Here is a 22,046-nt window from a genome sequence, read left to right on the forward strand (position 1 = left end):
TCTTTTAGCAGTGTCTTACACTCCTGACCACCTGTCACCTTTGGCTTGCTAATCTAGGGCCACCTTTCTCTACCTGGTGCCAGATATTTTAGGCTCTGGCTCATATCAGCTTCAGACAGCATATCCAGTGATCAGGGACATTGGGAATTGTAGTGGGGCCAGCCCTTCCCCAGCCAACCTATTTTCAGTAGTCTGTATGGCAGAGTACAAAATGTAAGGCCCCCTATCTATTGCTGGCTTGCAGTTATCACCAGCCTTATCAACCTAGTCAATAGTGAGGGATGATGGACACTCTAGTCCAGGGGTCCTCAAACTAAGGCCCGGGGGCTAGATATGGCCCTCCAAGGTCATTTACCCGGCCCTTGCTCAGGGTCAATCTAAGTCTGAAATGACTTGAAAACACACAACAACAACAACAACAACAACAACAACAATCCTATCTCTTCAACCAAAAGCAAGCCCACACTTCCCTCTGAAATACTAATAAGTTTATATTTGTTAAAATTGTTCATTTTAATTATTGTATTGTTTTTGTACTACAAATGAGATATGTGGAGTGTGCATAGGAATTCATTCTTGTTTTTTTCAAATTATAATCCGGCCCTCCAACAGTTTGAGGGACTGTGACCTGGCCCTCTGTTTAAAAAGTTTGAGGAACCCTGCTCTAGTCAAACAACATTTGGAAAGCTACACATTCTCCACCTCTGCTGTCTGGTCTCCAAGTGCACAAGGAGTGCCTGTATCTAATGAAGCAGAGTCATCCATTAAAGCTTATGCCAAATAAACATTAATAAGTATGTGAAGTGCTATAAAATTCTTTGCTGTTTCTGTAGCAGCAGTATTAACAGGCTGCTCCCTTGGAAATCTGTATTCAGTGAGAGACTATGTATATATAATGTATTTGTGCATAGGGACTGTGAACCTGGTCTAGTGTAGTGTTATGTTAATCAAAGTGGTGGTCCATGAATTGGTCTAGTCCAGGCATGGGCAAACTTCGCCCCTCCAGATGTTTCAGACTTCAAGACCCACAAGTTGGAGTTGTGGGAGCTGAAGTCCAAAACACCTGGAGGGCCAAAGTTTGCCCATGCCTGGGGTAGTCCATGAACTCTTAGCTGTTGGTCCATGCTGAGTTTTCAGGAAAGAAAGAAGTAATAATTGCCAAGAAGCACAAATCTGAAGTCAATGTCTGACATGCTAGGGAAAAAACCCTGACATTCCCCCATATCAAATAGATTTAGAAGCACTGGTGTAGAGAACCTCTAGATATGGCCAAGAGGCTTCCTACCACAAACCTCTTATCCCTACATTTAAATGTATATACTGTATGTAGTTCTTTCTACATATATAATTATATGAAGTGCTGTGATGTAGTAGCTCTGTGTTCAGCTTTATACTGGATACTCATTGTATCTTTCACTAGTGTTAGAATTTTTCGCAGATCTTTTCCACCAGAAAGCTGGAAAATATCCTGAAATAGCCTGGAAATCACTTATCAGTGACAGCAGGGATGGAAATAAAACTCTTTGTTCTAAGATACAGAAAGTCTTCAGAAAAGAGATCTGTGCCTCCTGTATTCATTTGTTTTTCCATCCACCCACTCCTGTCCCTTTGAGAGGCTGGGAAAGATTAAACTGCAATTGAATGGCACTGGTCCCCACAGAATGCATTTGGCCATCTCTGTTTAGTAAAAGCATTTTAGTATCATTCTGTCACTCAGTCTTGTATAGATAAACTTTCAAATAGCATTACAAAACCTTCGTAACATAAAAAGTAAGTAGAATAAAAGAGTAAATAAAATTGCATGTAAAAATTTGGGAAATAAGAAGAAATTCACGTGGTGCTAATGAGATGCTCACTTTTTAAATGATGAGGTAGATGCTAAGTGAATCTCTCTGGGGAAAGCATTATTCAGCTTTGGGCCACCACTAAGAAGGCCTGCTTCCCTGTAATTGCTTATCTGCCCTCATATTGTAAGGGCATCCCCAGGAGACTTTTTCCTGATCATAGTGTGATGTTTCACTTCTATAGGTACATGAATAGGATTAGTTTCTTAACATATCTTTTGTCATCTCTCCCTCTCGCTAAGCTGCTTTTATTTTATTTTTCATAATGAAAGAGCCTACAAATGTGTTTAATACCCAAGTAAGTCTTCAGTACCAGCTTAAGTTTTTAAACCGTTTTTAAAAACAGACCCATATGTAACATATTACAATAGTCCAGCCAGGAGGTTACCAAGGGAGGAGGGAGCAGGCTTGTTTTCTGCTTCCCTGGAGACTTGGACATGGAACAATGGCTTCAAACTACAAGAGAGGAGATTCCATCTGAACATAAGGAAGAACTTCCTGACTGTGAGAGCCATTCAGCAGTGGAACTCTCTGCCCCGGAGTGTGATGGAGGCTCCTTCTTTGGAAGCTTTTAAACAGAGGCTGGATGGCCATCTGTCAGGGGTGATTTGAATGCAATATTCCTGCTTCTTGGCAGGGGGTTGGACTGGATGGCCCATGAGGTCTCTTCCAACTCTTTGATTCTTTGAAGGCTTGGATGACTTGAAGCTATTTTCTTATTCTCCTTGGTATTTAAAAGAGAAAATGTTACAAAGCGTTGAACTATTGGTGAAATTACTGAATTCGGTTCCTCTTTTCTGCTATTTTTAAGTTCCCATTTGCCTATGAGCAGAAGACTGTGTCTTATAAAGTATCATCAGACATTTTAGCAGTTCCTAGCCTTTTAGCTGTACAGTTTATAATTTCTATGTGCCTGTTACATGCATCCCTGTAAAGTGCTAGTAACACTTTACTCATATGATGAAATGCGCTTTAGTCTGCAAATGCTTATGTAAAAAATGAGTTAGTCTTTTTAAGGTGCCATGAGATCCTTTATTGCAGTTTTGTGTGATTATATTATAATGTTTGTCTGGGATTTGAGTAACACAAGAGTCATCCTATCAGTATCGCTCCATAAATCTGCTCTAAAACAGAAAAGTTACCTTCTTATTCATCAATTTTTTTCCAGTGGCCCGACTATGTCTTCATCCAGGCCCTGAGTCCATCTGTTCCCACTTCTGCTTTCTCACTCTGAAAGGGAAAGCTTAGAATTTGTACTATGTCAGAAGAATGTGTTATACTGTGAGCTGCTATTAGCTGGTCTGTGCTGAAAAGTGCAGTAAAAATATAGGCAGTCTTAGAGTTACAAACATCCGACTTACATATGACTCATAGTTAAGGATGAGAAAGTGAGAGAAATTTTACCCCTCAGAAGGGAAATTAACTTCTGAAGGAGTTATCATGGGGCTGTCTCCATTGAAACTGTATCACCAATCCTTGTTTCTACAGCAAACCACATTTAGAGTTACACTTTTTAAATGTTCCTGGTCCGATTTACAAACAAATTTGACTTACGAACAAGCCTACAGAACCTATTTTGTTCATATCTTGAGGACTGCCTATATATAGACAAACACACTAACTATCCAGGATTTTTACCCTGTCGGTTTGCTCATTTAAGTTATCATTCAGCTCCAAACAAAGCTAGAGATGAAGCCAGCTTCTGCACTGATGGTTTCATTAATATTTTCCCAATCTCTATAATTCCTTGCCAACTAGCTTTGAACTTTTGACAACAAGGAGGCCAGGGAATTCAACATGAGCATCCTCCCAAATGAGAAAAAAATGTGCTTTTAAAACTAGTGCAAAGTTGTATTGATATGTGAAATACTTCCAGTGCTGGTCAGAACAGTTCATGTCATATTGTCTCAGAAATAACTGTTGATTTTCAGAGTAACATTCAGAGTTATGGAATCACTCATCTCATGCCTTGCTCCATACCAGCCATCCCATCCCCCAAATATTATCTTCAGCTCTCCCTTGAGCCCTTCCCCTTAACCGTCATTAGCAGCTGTTCATGAGGTAGGGGAGATGTGTTTCTTCTCCCTCCACAAAATAATTTGAAAGACTTGGTAGTCCCTGGAATATGTGTTTCCAAGAATTTCTCCCTCAGGAAGGGCTCATGAGAGAAGCTGGAGAAAATGTTGGCTCCACTGTTTCTTGTTGATAAATGTCAGAAGAACAGTGGGCTGTTAGGTTGGGGAATGAAGGAATTTCTCTCTGTCTCAAATTTTGATTTGTGTCACAAGATGGACTATAGAAGGCAACTGAACTGGATATTAAACCTTAAACCTTATTTTCAGAATGGTGACTGAAAACATTCTCCTAGTTTTGAAGTGGTCACATAGCATATACAGAGCAGTATTCATCTACAAAGATGAAGAGCTGAGGATGGCTGCTTTGACTGTCAAAACCTGCTGACTGAAGCAGTTACTTTGCTCTGTTTTATGTTATTGTTAGCCCTGAGCTAGCCTCTCATTTGTGTCTTAGCACTACAAGCCCAGATAATACTAGGCTTCACTAGCATCTCTAGTTCAGAGTTGTCACCTAGTATTTGTCTTCTCCCTCTTTCTTACTGGACAGATATGAACGCCTCGAAGAGCAGCTGAATGACCTAACGGAGCTTCACCAGAATGAGATGACCAATCTAAAGCAGGAGTTGGCCAGCATGGAGGAGAAGGTGGCCTACCAGTCCTATGAGAGGGCCAGGGACATTCAGGTATGAAGAATACATAGGATGCTTGAGTAGTTGATCTGAGAGCTCCCAGACATTCACCCATCTGTTATTCATTAATTTGATATAACTACTCTCCCATCCATTTATCTATACATCACTTTATTTATATTACACCTTTCTCTCAAACTCAAGGCTTTCTGCCAGACTGGAACAGAGCTCAGGACAACTGACATGCACATTTTATACAGGGCTGTACTAAGAACCAGGCTTTTAGCACTTGAACTATGTTGTAAGCCTCTAGATGATGACCTGAGTGTGGATGATTTTGGTGGCTGAGAAAAGAGGGAGATAAAAGATGATCTTTGTCCCAGGAGAAGAGAAATGAGGCTGAAAATAAGAGCTCCTCTGTGGAATATAGCTTTAGATCAGTTGTGAGGGTTTTTTTTGTATTGCACGTCTCATGATTCAAAATATTGGGAAGAGGAGGTAAATGTTTTTATCCTTCCTTTAGAGCAGAGTATGTCGGCTGCAGTGTGTAGGTGTGCAAACGTAAGAAGAAACCTCAGTGTCTATGTGAAATAAACAATAAATCACACATTTTAAAAATATAAATGGAAGGTTTTCATGATATATGCTGTGACGTCATACATTTTGTTATTACATTTTATGTATGTGTTTGTATCTTTTATAAGGGCTTAGTTTAACCTCTGGTTGCTAGTAAAACTAAATTATTGTGTCTCTAAATGATGCATGACTAAAAAGTGTGTCACTAACATGAAATGTTTGGAAAGCTCTGCTTTAGAGCACCAGTCTTCAGTTATTTCTTCCTGCTTAAGTCTTCCTGTTTCTTGGCAGGAGGTTGGAATGGATGGCCCATGAGGTCTCTTCCAACTCTCTGATTCTATGATCTTTTCCTTTCTGTCCCCATACTGAACAAAGTAGTAGAGGTTCTGAGTGTCAGATAGGCTTTTCATAACTTGAACATGTCAGAGATGGTACGTGGGACCCACTATATACAGAGTATGTGTTCTGAGGGTACCTTAATACTGGACAGTACTGAATTTGTAGATAATGGTAAACCAGATGGATCAATATAAGGCAGCTGCTTACATTTCTGTTAACGCCATGCACATTTTAATGCTCTTTCCCTTAAAGAATGACAAAGATGTAAAAGATGGAGGCTATTTTAACACAGGCTTCCTTTGCCTTTCAACAACAGGGATTGGTCCCAATTCAGATTAACTTGAACTCAAACTTAAAGATGACATTCAAGCCAGGAAACGAGATACAATGTAGTGTAAAATCTCCTTTGAGATGAACTGATCCTCAAGGCTGCAACTCAGCAACTTTGCTCCTCCCTCTACAGGGAAATATGGTCAGCTAGGTCAGCACTGTCCTCTTGCCTTTTCTGCTTAGGGGAGAGAGAGGCAAAATAGTGAAGATGTGGTATTTAGGCTTTTGCAATTTGTTCAAAAGGCATGCTGTTTTGGGGTCCATTTTCTAACCCCTCATTCTGTTTACCAGGAAGTTACACAAATTGGGAGGAGTGTTGCCGTTTTCATTCGGCAAAGATTCGGCCTATTGGCTACAATGGGAAAATTTAAAGGCTTAGTCCTCAGTCGTTTTAAGGCCTATCTGCATGAAAGCTACCTCAGTTTTAGACCCCATTTATAACTGCAGGTCTGCCAAGTTTCAGAAAAATTCACCAATCTACCGATTTTTTAGAATTATTTTAGGTTTTTATCATAACATTTTTAAAATAAGACGAACTGAAAGAGGGTTCTGGGAATTGTAGTCACCTGTTGTGTCCATTCTCAGCCAATCAGAGCATGGATACAACCAACTCCCATCATGCTCTGAGAAGACCCCATAGACTTTTCAATGCCAGCTCCAAGCGAGTGCTCCTGGGAAACCAAGTTCCAGCAGGGCCCTCTCTGGAGGAGGAGCCTGGGGAACCTTTCCAAAAGAAATGGTCACTTTGTTCCCGGGGAGGGAGAAAAGACACTACAGGTAATCCCATCTTCTCCAGGAATCCTGTGGTAGACTCCTGCCTCAGATATATTACAGACTTAACTCCATCCTCTCCAGTAGCCGATAAATCCAGCTCTCTCGATCCATTTTGCTTAGCTTTTTTGGTTTTCTCCTCTCCATTCTGTTTTTGGAGATTACACAAAATGGACCACTGAATATTGCAAATCACTTTCAGTCAAACTGATCTAGGCCCAAGCTTAGTGGTTATGAGGCATTCCAAAGGGGCAGGATGTTGCGGAAGGAAGTTCCACAGTCTGGATCGGGAATCCTAGCAGACCAGAATAGGTCCATGGGTTTCTTGGAGTTTTTGTAGGAATGCTTTCATCAACTGCAACAAGAACAAAAAAAATGCCACAGTAATATGGTGCATCTGATGAAGTCGGTTGAAAATTTGTGTCAAATAAAATCTCAGTCTGTAAAATGCTATAATATTTCTTGTTTTTATAGTCTCTCCTGAAACTGACTGTTTGACCATCAATCATGAGGATAACAGTAACTTTTTTTACTGAAATAAGTTTGGGTTCATTAGATTTCATAATACTATAGCAAAAGCTGAATCAAAGAGTGTTGCAGTTCTGATCCGGTTTATTTAGCAACTCAGAGAATGCTGGAAATAAATTAGGTCTACTGAGTTTTTGTTTATTGTCCCATCCAGCATCTGGCCCTCAATGTACTCCACCATTGGACTATTGTAAGAAATATCCACTTTCATGTATATAGTGCATGCATTAATTCTGAAAGACAAAGGTATTCCCGGTCTATGAAGTCTTCTTCTGCCCCCGTGTGGCAATGTGAGAAACATTATAGAGACTGAATTTGATGCTAAGAAATGAGAATAGAAAAGAAGACAAGATACTTAAATAGATGACACAGTTGGTACTTATACTTGTATCAAATGTTTTGAAGAAGTCACCAATACTTTAATGGAGCTTTCATTAATCTTCTCTGAAGTTAGAGCTATTTGATTATTGCAAAATATCCTTATCGTTTAGCTGTACATAAGGGCTGCATGATGGCACAGGCTAACTTTTAGCAAATCCAACACTACTAACATCTGTGTGATCCATCCTGCAAGGTGTCTGTCATTTTTTCTTTCCATTAAAGTTGTGTTCCCATATCACACCCTTTATGTATTGTTTTCATGAGAGTGGTGGGATTGCTCTGGTGCAGAAGAAGTGAAGAGCATATTGATGGGTGACATGACTGCAGTCTTAAATAGTTCAAGGCCTATCACAAAGATAAGTGAGCAGACTGGTTCTCTGCTGCTTCAGAAGGTAGAACCAGGTCTAATGGTTTTAAGTTATAGAGGAGTAGATTTTGATTGAATGTAAAAAGGAACCTCTTGACAATAAGAGCATTCAGCCATAGAACTGTTTGTCTAGAGGGGCAATTAGGGCCTCCTCCTCTTAAGGTCTTCAAAAAGACAGTTACCTGTTGGGGAGACTTTGGCTGGAGTTCCTGCATTGAGCAGGGGGGTGGACTAAATGGCCCATGATGCCCCTTCCAACTCTGTGATTCTATCACTCTGTAAACTTCCTTTAGTTTTTAATGTACAGCACATCAGTTTCAGTGACTGTGATGAAGGAGATGAATTTGCATGGTGTAAAAGGCAGCCCCTTTATAGTTTCACTTGGATGCAGATACACACAAACACACGCACAATATGGATTTTCTACAGAAACATCATATATACACATGGATTCCTGTCTAGATTGACAACTATTTCCTTCATTTCAGTAATTTTACAATTCCTGGTGTTTTTACTAGGTATTAACACAAACATGAAGAGATCACATTTGATAAGAAATTTGGAGATAGTCATATTGCTCAATTTGGTGTTGCATCTTCTATTTTCTTCATTTGTGGAGGTCACTGATGAGATAAGGGAGAGGACCATTCTTGACCCCTTTGGGAGACATTAGAGTGAACATAAACTGGGTGTCACAGTTTTGCAGCATCCTTAGCTTGTTTTCCTTCTATTTGTGCTTAAACAGCAGAAAGCTGGCAGTCTTTGGACAAGAGAGCTGTACCTGCAACCATCACAAGGATATAGAAAGCAGCATTGTAATAAGTTGGACTTGGTCATTTAGCCTTGTTAATTCAACCTTCATTTATAGAATTCCTTTCTGGGGTTTCAGAGAGATATTTTTTTATATATCTTCTCTTACCTTTCTTGCTATTTTACACATTGGAACTCAGTGCCCTCAGTATGGTACTTGCATTCAGAAGATGCACTCCAGCATTGAACTCTGATATTCAGCCCATACTTGAGTTACCTTTAACCTCTTTCTGTTTCTGCTGCAGGAGGCTGTGGAATCCTGCCTGACTCGGGTCACCAAGTTGGAACTTCAGCAGCAGCAGCAACAGGTGGTGCAGCTGGAAGGGGTGGAAAATGCCAATGCCCGGGCTCTGCTGGGCAAATTCATCAACGTCATTTTGGCCTTGATGGCTGTGCTCCTGGTCTTTGTCTCCACCATTGCCAATTTCATCACACCTCTGATGAAGACCCGCATGCGTCTCCTGAGCACCACCCTTCTGGTGCTTTTTCTCTTCCTTATCTGGAAGCACTGGGACTCCATCACCTATCTCCTGGAACACGTGTTACTCCCCAGCTGATTCCTCTGACAACCATGCACCAGGGCTGAAGGGTGTCTGTTTTTTCTTTCTTTCAGAGATGAAGAGAAAATGAGGAGTCTCATTTTATTTCTTTTTGTCCTCTTGGAGTATGTAATCCTCACTTGCTTCTCCTGCACATCAGCCTTTATTCACCTCCAATGTCATCTCAGCCATAGGGAGTGTGAGTTGCATAGTGCTTGTGAGAGGTCAAATAACTCACTCTTCTGGGATGCCTTTGCAAAGGATATCAAGAAAGGCAAAGGAAGCCTGTGTTTAAAAAGCCTCAATCTCTTACATCTTTGTCATTCTTTAAAGTAGGCAAAGTAAGGGCAGATGGCCAAGCTTTGAATACAGAGAAATGAGGCTGCTTTTATAGCGGTTGCTTGGATGGTGTATTTTTCTGCCTGAGAAGGATGGTGAAGAATGTATTTCCAGATAAAATTGGAAGTCAAAGGTTCAACACTGAAAGTGAACTTTTATTCCTTCTTTTTTAGTCAACTCTGCCCCTAAGGATCATGCACAGAGTTCAAGGAGTAGAATGTACATATCACACCAGCTTATCCAAGTCACGTGGATACTTAACCTTCCATTCCTTCAGAACGGTTGATATGCCAGTAGGAAAGCTGGGCATCTTATTGCGATGGGTTTGTCAACCTCACTGGTTGCTTTGACAATTAATGTCCAATGGAGGCCGGATGTAAGAAGAAAGCATCTACCATTCTGGTGCAAACTCAACATTTTTGGTTGGCTTTGTTTTCTTTCTTCTTTTTGTTTGAGATCTTCAGGGACTTATAAGAAATTCAGACATTGCATCTGCGAATCTTACAATCGTGTGCGTGTGCGTGTTAATTTATTGATTTCACAAGTCTGTTTCTTTGTTTTGAATCAAATGTTGGATAAAAATAGAATATAACTGCCTTCACATCTCCTGTGTCTTTAGAGAAAATGGAAGGCAAGAGGTCTTTAAAATGTCTGAATCATCCAAAATTAGAATTTGTATTTGAATATGGCAATGTCTCATCAAATTATACTAGCAGAGAACATGGCTATTATTTATTTTTCCATCCCTGTGTACTGGAGTAATGTTTCAAATAGAGCTCATGAAGTGTATGAACAAATCAATCAATGGAGTGTTTTTTTTTCACAAAACAGAAAGCCACTGATAACTTTCAGCTCTTAAGGTTCCTCATATACAGGTTTTTAAAAAAATGAAGGCATCCATTCACACTACTGATTGTTCTCAACATTTTATCGTAGAACTGCCAGAATGTGGCACATTTCACAGGCTGTAAATGAAATTATCTAGACAAGGAATTCATGCTTGATGGTACAGTGGTATTTGCAAAAGAATAATTACTCTTTTCTAGGAAAAGAGAGACTTGATTGTAAGTTGAACTCATGGCTGTTGTAAGGTAGAAGCGAATTGTGTGTTTCAGTACAACACAACCTTGATCTTCTTCTGTAGCAGACTGAATTGACAAGAGCCTTGTGGTGATGGAGTGGGCAGATTTGTTTTGCTGCATGTGTGTATTTCTAGGGTTCCATTTTTATTGCTAAGTGTTGCTAAAAACAACATTCATGCAACTACAAACCAGGCATAGCAGCTAGAAGGACTGAAAGAAGTTTTCCTTCAAACCTTGCTAGTTAACTTACATACAGGGTAGGTTTTTCTTTCTTTTTTAAAAAATATGAGTTGGTTTTTTAAAAAAGTTTTTCACCTGCAAATTGAGGTTACACAACACCAAGTCAGATTTTACTGTCTCATAGTACCATGCATTTAGATTTAGAAGTACCATGATTGTTCAATTATTCATTGAAGAGAACCCTGGTTAGATTCTGAACTGTTTATGGGCCCTTCCACACAGCCCTATATCCCAGAATATCAAGGCAGAAAATCCCACAATATCTGCTTTGAACTGAGTTATCTGAGTCCACACTTGGATAAGTGGGATTTTCTGCCTTGATATTCTGGGATATAGGGCTGTGTGGAAGGGCCCAAAGAGACAGAAAAGAAAAGGAGGCGCTGAACTCCCCTGAGCATATGCACTTTATGACACTTTAATCTCCTGTAAATGTCTGCAGTGTAAGATCCTAGAATCCAGATTTTGTCCACTTACATTGAGGTCAGAGAAATGGTGGAGAAAGAATATTGACAAATTCAGCTACAATCTGCAAAACTACAATAGAAGAAATGCTATATGCTGAGATTCTGCCTTTTTTAAAGGCTAAGTAACCTTATGCATTGGACAGAGCAATGACCTCTTTCTCTGCTTTCTGTAACCCACATTTAGTTTTTCTTTTTGTTATGTAAAACATTTTTGGTTTTTGAAGTATATGATCTATATGGAACAATTGCAGGCAAAGTTGCTTTTTTCAGATCTAAGCATCTACTCTTGACCCTGAGAGCCTGAACCTAAAAGTGCAGAGATTACTCAAGCCTAAAGTGGTTGAGGCCAAAGCCTGGGAAAGTTACTGTTTTGGGATGCAACTCCCATAATTCCCAGTTGGTATGCTGGCTGGGAGTCCAAAAAGTAGCTTTTCCATGCCCTGATGTGAACCTTAGTAGGACCAACATCTGCAATATTATCATGGAATGCTGGTCTGGATTTCCTCTCTAGAATACATTGCCTTTTCCTAAGGAGGCCTTGGTAATTCCATCATGTGTAAGCAAAAATCTGTGACCTGCCTTTAAATAACCTATGGAGATGTGAAGAACTCAACCTTTCTTTTATGTGTGTATCTATTTATTTTATATATTTTTTCCTAAAGAGTTCAAAAAATGACATACCTTTCCTAATCAGTTCCTGTTGGAGCTGGTTTTGTAGCGTAATGTGCATGTATAATTTATTTAATAATGTCAGGATGAATGTTGAATGAGTTAGCAAAGAACTCTCAGTGAATTAAAAAAAACTATTCCACATGAAATAAAAGAGGTTTTGGCCACAATTCATGGTGAGAAGTGTAACTCTGTGCAGGACTGGAACTTTCAGCTTTAGTTCTGACCTTGTATTATTTTTATCCATCTCCCTGTCACCAAGAACAGGTTGCAGAGGCTGTTTGCTGCAGTAAGGTTGTTTTGTAATTTTTGTGTGTGTCAGGAGTGACTTGAGAAACTGCAAGTCGCTTCTGGTGTGAGAGAATTGGCCATCTGCAAGGACATTGCCCAGGGGACACCTGGATGTTTTACAATCCTGTGGGAGGCTTTTTTTCATGTCCCCACATGAGGACATGGAACTGACTGACGGGAGCTCATCCTGCTCCCCGGTTTCAAATGGCCAACCTTTCAATCAGCAGTCCTGCCGGCACATGGGTTTAACCCATTGCGCCACCGGGGCTACAGTTTTGCAATGGAGGGATGCAAATCTGGGGGGAAGGAGAACAGCTAGAACCTGGAAGAATTTGTATCAAATGGCAACAATTCCCAGTATCCTTCAGGCCGCATAGCAACAGAATTCTGAGAAATGTAGAACAAAAAGTAATATCTCAAAACCCCAGGTAAAGTAACTACTTTTCAAAACTTTGCCAAAAAAGATATGGAGCTAAAGGAAAATTCTCATTCATGTTTTCAACATAAGGAGGCGAGAGCATAGCCCAAATAGGAGTCTTATTTTGAATATTGTACTTTTTCATGCTCGTACATTTCCACCCGCAACCACTCCCCTCACAAATGTTTATGGCACTGGATATTTTTGAAGAAGATTTTCAAGTATAGCCCGTGAGATGAAGAATTAATGACTTTCTCAATCTTAAGGACTCCAGAAGTAAACAATGGTAACTGTCCTTTGTGGCCTTATGGTTTATATGTATCAATATAAATTAAACTAAAATGGCATACTATTTCATACCTTACCCCATTACTCATCTCTTACCTTAACACAAACAGAGTGGCATATGGCCACATTCTAAGTTTCCTTGGAAACCTGATCTGAAATTAGTTTAAGATTGTTTCATGCCACAGTCATATTAATTTTGTCTATATATCTGTTTGGAAGATTCTCATGCCCACAACTGCAACATTAAAGGGAAGATTTTACCTTTCATGAAGTGGTGCATTCCCCTTCACCACCATTTCAGCAGAAAGAATGTTGGATCATCCTCTTAACTCATCATTGGAGTTCATTGACACATGAGCATTGCAATCATATATGGCAGTTGTTCATTACAGCACGAAAGAAATTTATTATTGAATTAGCTTTTAGTGGTTCCATGTCCACTGTCTGTAGAACTGCAGATTTTACAGTGATAAGTATCTAGCCAATGTGGCAGATCTGAATTGGCAATATTGTGGTCTTCTCTCATAGAAGAAAGCCAAGGTCGCCCCTATTGGCATAATCGTCTTCTAATACTGTTTGACTGTATTTATTATGTATGCTTGAATCTTGTCCTGCTCCCATCTCATGGTATTAAATCTATTACCCTTTGGGAAACACATACAGAGGAAGCTCTGGTTTCATTTCACTATATTTTTCCATTTACTTTTTTCAAATAAAAAGAATTTTAAAACACTGGCAAAAGAAAAGTCGTTCATTTTAATTCATGTGGGGACACTATTCTCGAAGAAGAAGGGGACACTCTTTAGCGAAGTCCATAACAGTGGATCAGATGATTGAGTGTATTCCACCTGTTAGGTGGTTGGGGAAAAGCAGTTTCCTTGTAGCACAGAAAAAAAATGAGTTTCTGGACCACAGCCAAGCAAAGTTACCTTTTGGACTGCAGCACTCAGAATCCTCTATCTGGGAATTGTAGTCAAAATGATAACTTTTCCAAGCCTCAGAACGCAGGACAGAGAGTGAAACTTGTCTCTCATCAGAGTTTTTCCTACAGAAAAAATAGCTACTGGTAAGTCTGAAGCTGCTTGTAATTCAATTGAACCTTTGATTCTAGGTGTTGTGATCATGTTCGTTGGGGGATTCTGGAAGTTATAATCCAAACAAGTTTTGTTGTGGGCCTTTAGGATAATTTGATAGTTAAGACTGCAGAACAAGAAAGCAGCTGAGAAAAACTTCCAGGTGGTCAGGAGACAATGGTCAGACTGTCCTTTATTCTTCCCCGAGATCAATGAAAGCAATAAAAATCATCTGCTTATTCAGCTTCTATAATGTGTTGAAAAGTATTGCATTGAGTCCCTAACATTAACGATGTGGAACAATCATGGCAGCAGCCTCTAATGCTGAAGGAATGGAGGAAAAAAGGTGTCCTCTATGTGCAAGTCTTATAACCTGAGGGGGAATTTCAGTGTCGTTGGGGCTCCCCTCCTAGAAGCATCCAACATCAGTAGCTTTGGTGTATGTAGCACAGGTTACACCGGACAATTCAGCCCAACTGGGCTGAATGGAGATGGGTACCTGGGCAATTATGGCTTTATTTTTATTTTTGCCACATCCTGGCCTGGTGTAGCCACTGGAAGATAATGAGCGGTGAAAAATTGCTTCCCATTCCCACCAAAGTTGTAGGCTGTTCACATTAGAAGTGGCCTTTGCTTAGCTGCAGAAATCACAGTTCACACAAAATTGGGCAGAAAACAGAAGAGATTTCTGCTGCTTTGAATCTGTTCAAAGTTCCTAGGAGAAAACAACAATTTTCCTGATATTCACCAATCCTTTGACCTCTACTCATTCACTGCCCAGCAATCCAATGAGCTGCCTTGTCCAGAAAAGTTCCCTCTTTGTCACTTCTGTGGCATTATTTCCCTCATATCCCTCCTTCTCACTCCCACTTAAAACCTTCATGTTAGATTATTTATTTATTTATTTATTTGTTTGTTTGTTTATTTATTTATTTGCAGTATTTATATTCCACCCTTCTGACCTCGCAGGAGACTTGGGGCGGATTACAATGCACATATACATGGCAAACATTCAATGCCATTTGGATATAAACATATATAGACAGACACAGAGGCATTTAACATTCCAGCTTTTCCAGCTTCATGAGGGTATGCTCAATTCCAGCCACAGGGGGAGATGCCACTTCACCGTCCACTTGTGACACCGAGTCCTTTGATGGAGTACTTCCTCATTCTTCTGCACACTGCTGAAAGATTTTTTATGGCGTCATAAATTAGTTAAATTAGCCTCCCCGCATAAATCAATACCTAAATTTACTACTTGACAGATGCAACTGTCTTTTGGGCTGCATAGGTCAACAGCAAGCTAGACTATTAATGGTTGGGAGCTTACTCTGACCAGGGCTGACTTCGATCCCATGACCTCTCAGTCAGTAATGATTAAATGCAGCTGGCTACTAACTAGCTGCACCACAGACCAGTTATTTCTTAGTAGTACTAACTCAATGACATCCTGACATGCTAAGACAAGAAGAGAGATATATCAAGAGTCAATGTGATATATTCTCTGGAAGACGGAGCCAGAGTGGGAGTACAGTGGGAAAAGCACGGATTATTTATAAAGCAGCAGAAAATGTTAAGATCTTTTATTGCCCAGGTTGGATTTAATTTCATTGCACTTGGATAAAGAACAACACTCTACAGGTTGAGTATTCCTTATCCGAAATACTTAGGACCAGAGTGTTTTGGATTTTGGATGTTTTCAGATTTTAAAATACCCATATTTGCATATATGCACATAATGAGATCTCTTGGAGATGGGAGCCAAGTCTAAACTAAAAAAAATCATATTTCATATAAAACGTATAACACGTGGGACTTCATTGCATGATGCTGCTATCCTGCACTATCTGCATGATCAAGGATAGCAGCAATTTACCTGCATAGTAACCATCAGTATCATTTGCTGCTAGGACAGAGTAGGAGAAGAGGACAACCCTGACCTCTCATGTCACCAGTATCCCTGCACAGAAATAGCTGAGATCATTGCACCAAGTAGGTTGTGGCACTGGCGTGATCACGAACTGCTCATAGGTTTTGCTCATCAACAACAGTGGACAACTTTATCACAGGGAGTCGTGTGTCATGTGATAGGTGACAATCCTTGCTTCTTTCCCAGTTTACTACCTTCATGTGATAGGTCATTTTTAAATTAAATATTTAAGGTAATTTTAAATGCAACATTTTAAAATTTTGTGCATGAAAGTTGGTGTATGAAATCAAAGATGTCATTATCTCAGCCACCATGTGGATGATTTTGGAGTACATCAGATTTCAAAATCCCAGATAAGGAATATTCAACCTGTATTATGAACTACAAACCCAAAGAGCAAATTGATTTGGGTGTCTTCAAAATGTAAGTATGCATTTTCATTCAGTTAGTTTGCAAATATGGAGGAATCCATGATCACTCCTAAGATTTTTTCGCCATTCCAAAGGTATCCTTGTAGGGATAGCTGTGCATCTTTTCAAACAATTTGATCCAATACTTAGGTTTTGGGTGCCACTGGATGCCATTCACCATCAGAACAACCATTAGGAAGTTTTCTTCCACACAGTCAATGCTCCATTGAAATGAAAGGGAGCAGCAAAGAGAAAATACTGAAATGTTCCCCTCATTCTTTCCAGATAGTGGAAATAGGATTTGAGGCACTCTACTTGATGTTACAAATGGGGAATCTTCTTCAACAGTAGGGTTACCAGGTCTCAGAGCACTAGCTGAAGTATCAGGATGATATCACATTAGTATTATAAAACGGAGGCACTCGTGTCCCTATCACCCAGTTTGTTCCTGCAGAATTCTGGGAAACATAGTTTAGGGAAGCCGAGGACCTCTCTAGTTGACAATTCCAAAGGCCCTGCCCTAAATTACATTTCCCAGTATTCTGCAGGAGCAATGGAAATGATAGGGAAACAAGCACTTCTGCTTTATAACGCTTAATGTGATATCATCTATAGTGAATTGCTACGCTTCTCTGAGTCTCCAGGTGGAGAGTTAATCTCACAGTGAGACAAGGAAGAGGAGGACATTTTATTTTGTATGTGAAATAGTTTGACAGCCTGGGCACATATTGTCATACATTCCCACCACAGTATCATCAATACAGTGTATTGTTAAAAGCCTAGTCCTCCAGAACAAACAGTTCTCAATGGTTTGTTGAAAGATAAATGTAACCTGCCTACAGAAGGACAGTACTTGGGGGGGGGGGGGAGCAACTGAGAGGGTAAATGGGGGAGGGATGGAGAGAAGGACCTGCCCTGAATATCTCAAAACATGAACAGGTTCATATGGGAGAATAAATTCCTCCAAATATCATAGACCCGCCAAGCAATGAGCTTGATGGGTCAAAACCACCACTTCAAATTGTGCTTAGAAAGAGAGAGGCAGCTAGTGAAGCTGTTGCAAGAGAAAGTTATATGCTTCCTGTAACCAACTCTGGTCAACAATCTGGTTGTAGCTGTTTTGCTGAGCTGAAATTTCCAAGCTGTCTGAAACTGCTCCTGTCCCATAGCCAGAATTCCCTGGATCGAAATAACCCATCTCAAACAGGAATTCATGGCACTAGGAAGCCAATAGACATACTCCTGTACCCTGCCCAGAAATGAAAGTGGTCAGTACTTGTCCAATACAGTGGAATTCAAGGAGGGCATTCTCAAAAAGATTTTAGCAAGGCACAGGTCATTCCCTCACTCAGCCAGAAAGATCATTGTATGCTGATATGCTGATGCCTTAAGCCTGACTTTCAAAAAGGGCAGCCTCATATGGATCAAAATTCAAAGGAATACAGGATAGCTCCCCAACCTCATTCTGAAAGAAATCTGCAACTTTCAGAAATATTCTTTAACTTCCATAAACTTAATGGACCTCTTCAGGCAAGGGATATGATGCATATACATGAATGAAATCATTAAAAATGTGCGGCCCCTTGATGAACTGGGAAGCCCTGGCCCTTGAGTGCTCTAACTGGAGGTTAGCTGTGACTAGCAGTGCTGCAGAATTCAAAGAGGCATGAATGGAGGGTGAAAGGGAGAAACGTGCCAAGAGGAAGGCACGTCAAGTCAACCCTGACCAGGACCACCTTCCATCTGGAAACCGATGTCCTCACTGTGGGAGAATATGCAGATCAAGAATAGGGCTCCACAGTCAGCTATGGATGGACCCACCACCAAGACACTACATGTGGAAGACCATCATCCTCGAGCTACAAGGGATTGCCTAAGTAGGTAAGTAAGTAATCTGATATGCAGGATGTATTTTCATTCACTGGACCAAATTTGGCTCAAATACCTAGTACGCCCAAATTTGAACATTGGTGGGGTGGGGAATTGATTTTGTCATTTGGGAGTTGTAGTTGCTGGGATTTATAGTTCACTTAGAATCAAAGAGCATTCTGAACCCTACCAATGATAGAATTGAGCGAATCTTCCCACACAGATCCCACATGACCAACAGAAAATACTGTGTTTTCTGGTGGTCTTTGGCAACCACTCTGACACCCCCTCACGACCACCCAGGGGTTTCGACTCCCAGGTTGAGAAATGCTGCTTTAGACATAGCATACAAGTTCTTGGTGTTTATAAGGTTGTAAAGTGGGCTTTAAATCCATCTTTAAATCTCTTTTCCTGTCCACCAACATTCCATTTTCTGTTCTTGAGTTCAGAATAGAGTAACTGCTCTGGGAGATGGTGATCGGGCATTTGGACAACGTGGCCAGTCCAGCAGAGTTGATGGCGGAGGAGCATCACTTCAGTGCTGGTGGTCCTTGCTTCTTCCAGCACGCTGACATTTGTCTGCCTTCCCAAGGGATTTGCAGGATTTTTTGGAGGCAGCACTGATGGAATTGTTCCAGGAGTTGTGCGTGATGATATTTACATTACAATTCATCATAGCAGCAGAATTACAGTTCTGAAGTAGCAACAAAAATAATGTTATGGTTGGGGATCACCACAACAAGAAGAACTGTGTTAAGGGGTTGCAATATTAGGAAGGTTGAGAAACACTGGTCTAAAGAGAAGCATTTAGAGAGATCAAAGCACATTTCAAGACGGTAATGCCTATATCTGGATAATCATATATAGGTTGGCATTGTATTAGCAAAATGAGCATTACACAGATCATATATGCAAGGTTAATTATTTAGAAGACTGCAGTGGGTGAATTCTGCTGACAGTAGAGGAAGAAAAGTTGCACACACAGCAAAGTTGTCCATTGCAGTTGTGCATTTTTCATTACTCGTCATACAATGTCTACTATGCAACAGCACCTAGACATTTGTATATGTTGCCCAAAGCTGCTATTCTGCATAGGTTTGTATGGTCCTGGTGCAGCATATCTCCATATGCGAATATTTACAGCATGCTGAAGGGATATTGGGTTGCAGACACAGAGTGACTTTGTGGGATGGTGGTGGGTCACAGTACTGACCTAGTTCCTTAGCTGGTGTCAACTTGGAAAAGATTTCTGAAATTAGAGCACCTGCCAAATTGACTATACCGCTGGAAGGAATATAGAGTAGCATGCATATACGTCTAATACTTGTTCAGGGAAGTCAGCTGCTTCATCTTGTCTCCTAAGAGTTCTGCAATGATCAGAGAAAGTTCACATGCCAGAATCTGCTTTCCCGCACAAATAATTGAAGCACAAGAACAAGTGTGATGACAAATAGAGAACCCGAGCAAGGTTAAACCTGATCTTGTGGCACACTGTTTGACTACAAAAGACTTGGCTGTAGCCAGACTCTTTAGAAATGCCTCTGCATGAAGCTTAGGCTGAGATAGGAGCTGCCATGTTTAGCAAGTTTAGCTCTCAGGTTTATAGAACTAAAAATAACAGCTTGGAGAAGCCATGCCCTCCATGTTTGGGTTAGCTTCCTGTTGCAAGGCATAAGCATGGTCATCAGTATTGCACGTGTACTTTGCAGAAATATGTTCTTTCCTTCTTCTGAAAGTACATATAGGGAGTGTTTTTCCATAGGATGTCAGCTAGTTCAGGCTACAAAGAGCACCAGAAAAATATGGGGTTATATCTACATGGAACACTCAAAATTTTATCTCTCCTTGAAAAGAAGGCTGAGAGGAGACATTATGGCCATGTATTAATATGTGAGGGGAAGTCACAGGGAAGAGGGAGCAAGCTTGTTTTCTGCTGCCCTGGAAACTAGAATGTGGAACAATGGCTTCAAACTACAGGAAAGTAGATTCCACCTGAACATTATGAAGAACTTCCTAACCATGAGAGCTGTTCAGCAGTGGAACTCTCTGACCCAGAGTCTGGTGGAGGCTTCTTCTTTGGAGGCTTTTAAACAGAGGCTGGATGGCCATCTGTCGGAGGGTGCTTTGAATGTTATTTTCCTGTTTTTGTCACGGGTTTGGACTGGATGACCCACAAGGTCACTTCCAACTCTATGATTCTGTGATTTTATGATTTTCTAAAGTGCAAATTAAAAAGGATTCTAATTGTATCACTTCTTTTGTGGGCTTATACTAATCACTTGACAGTATCACAGCACTGAACCAGATGGAAGACCTAAGAAATGAGGAGAGTTGTTGAACTACAGCTGTCAGAATTCCACAGCCAGTAATGATCAGCGGACATGCTAGCTGAAGGATCCTGGGAGATGTAATCCAAAAGAGTAATCTTTCCCAACCCTAACAATGTCTATGGTGATTATTGAACTCTGAAGCTCATGCACAGTAAGGAACACTACATATTTCACACTAAAGAAAACACCTGAAAGCTAGCAATTCCAAGAATCCTGGTTCTACATTTGACCCACCATATTTGTGGGTTTGACCTTTTCAAGTTTCATTCACAGATTTAATTAAAATGTTATCTTTAGTAATTTAATAAGTGGTTTTAATGTTTGATATGTTTTTTATGCTTGGTTTTAATGTATGTGTTTATTTTGTCTGATGTATAATTGTATGGCATCGAATTGTGCCTTATATGTAAGGCACAATTCAGGGTGAGAAGGGCGGGATATAAATATGACCAATAAATAAATAGTCTGACTCTATTGTGAATTTTTGCTGGAGTTAATAACTTTACTTACACCGGAGGACCTAGACCACTTCTGTGGTCAATGTCCAATGGAGGTTGACTATAGAGTCATGCTGGTGGGCCTACAAATTCGTCAAGAGGTGTAATCTCTTGAAGACTGAAAAGATGACAGTTTGTTAATTTGTGGTTTTTCACTTTCATAGTCCTGTATCACTGATCACAGCAGATGTGAAGGGCCAATTGTGATTAAATTGGTTCTCAACTGGCATAAATTTACTCAACTATTTTCATCAGATTAGCTATAAGTAATAATTAACGGAGCTTAATATCTTCCTGCTTTTCTGGTCATGAGGACTCATCTCAGGTTTGGGTTTTACATTATTTCCCCTGTATTTTTGCAAGAACATACGAAATTATTCTTTGGTTGGTTAAGAAAACTATTTGCAAGGGTTAGAATGGAAAGGAGATTTGCACCAGTAACAATGTGTTGTTTCTTGTCATTAAATCTGTATACAAAAACTAAATCCAGTAAACAATCGCAATCTGAAAGTTCACAATTTGAAATTACCAACACATTTCTGCTCTTTATATCACTCTAACAAGAATGGTTATATGGCTATATGGCCATGTTCTAGAAGCATTATCTCCTGACGTTTTGCCTGCATCTATGGCAAGCATCCCTTCCATTTCCAATCTAGGTAGTATAATTCAGTAAGAGTGCTGCTAAAGTCACCCTGTTAGAGAGTAATCCTGTCTTTTGAACAGTGGTTGCTGTGTGTGTCATAAAATATCCATTTCAATCTCAGTCAGGCTTGGGGATAAACTAAAATAAACATTAACCAACTGTCTGCAGCACTGATTGGAAGGCTCAGGAACAATCCAGATCTAGAAATTCTTGCCTGCATGCAAAAGCCTTCTGCTAGTTCAGAAAATAGCAAGTGATGAAATTATTCTCAAGTTACAACTTAGGAGAGCCAAGAGGTTCATATAAGG

General features: G+C 40.1%; 1 protein-coding gene across 5 annotated transcripts in view; it reads left to right on the forward strand.

Annotated features, from left to right (window-relative positions):
* The window catches only part of TMCC2 (transmembrane and coiled-coil domain family 2), a 99,754-nt gene extending 86,116 nt beyond the window's left edge, over positions 1-13,638 (forward strand). For all 5 annotated transcript variants that reach the window (XM_060772921.2, XM_060772923.2, XM_060772925.2 and 2 more), the window contains 2 exons: positions 4,467-4,602; positions 8,896-13,638. In XM_060772921.2, coding sequence (XP_060628904.1) covers positions 4,467-4,602; positions 8,896-9,207 — 448 coding nt within the window. In that variant the 3' untranslated portion in view covers positions 9,208-13,638. The remainder of the gene's footprint in view (positions 1-4,466; positions 4,603-8,895) is intronic.
* The last annotated feature ends 8,408 nt before the right edge of the window (positions 13,639-22,046 follow it).

The sequence above is a fragment of the Anolis sagrei genome, chromosome 4 (genome assembly GCF_037176765.1).
Source record: "Anolis sagrei isolate rAnoSag1 chromosome 4, rAnoSag1.mat, whole genome shotgun sequence".
Classification (NCBI taxonomy): Eukaryota; Metazoa; Chordata; class Lepidosauria; order Squamata; family Dactyloidae; genus Anolis; species Anolis sagrei.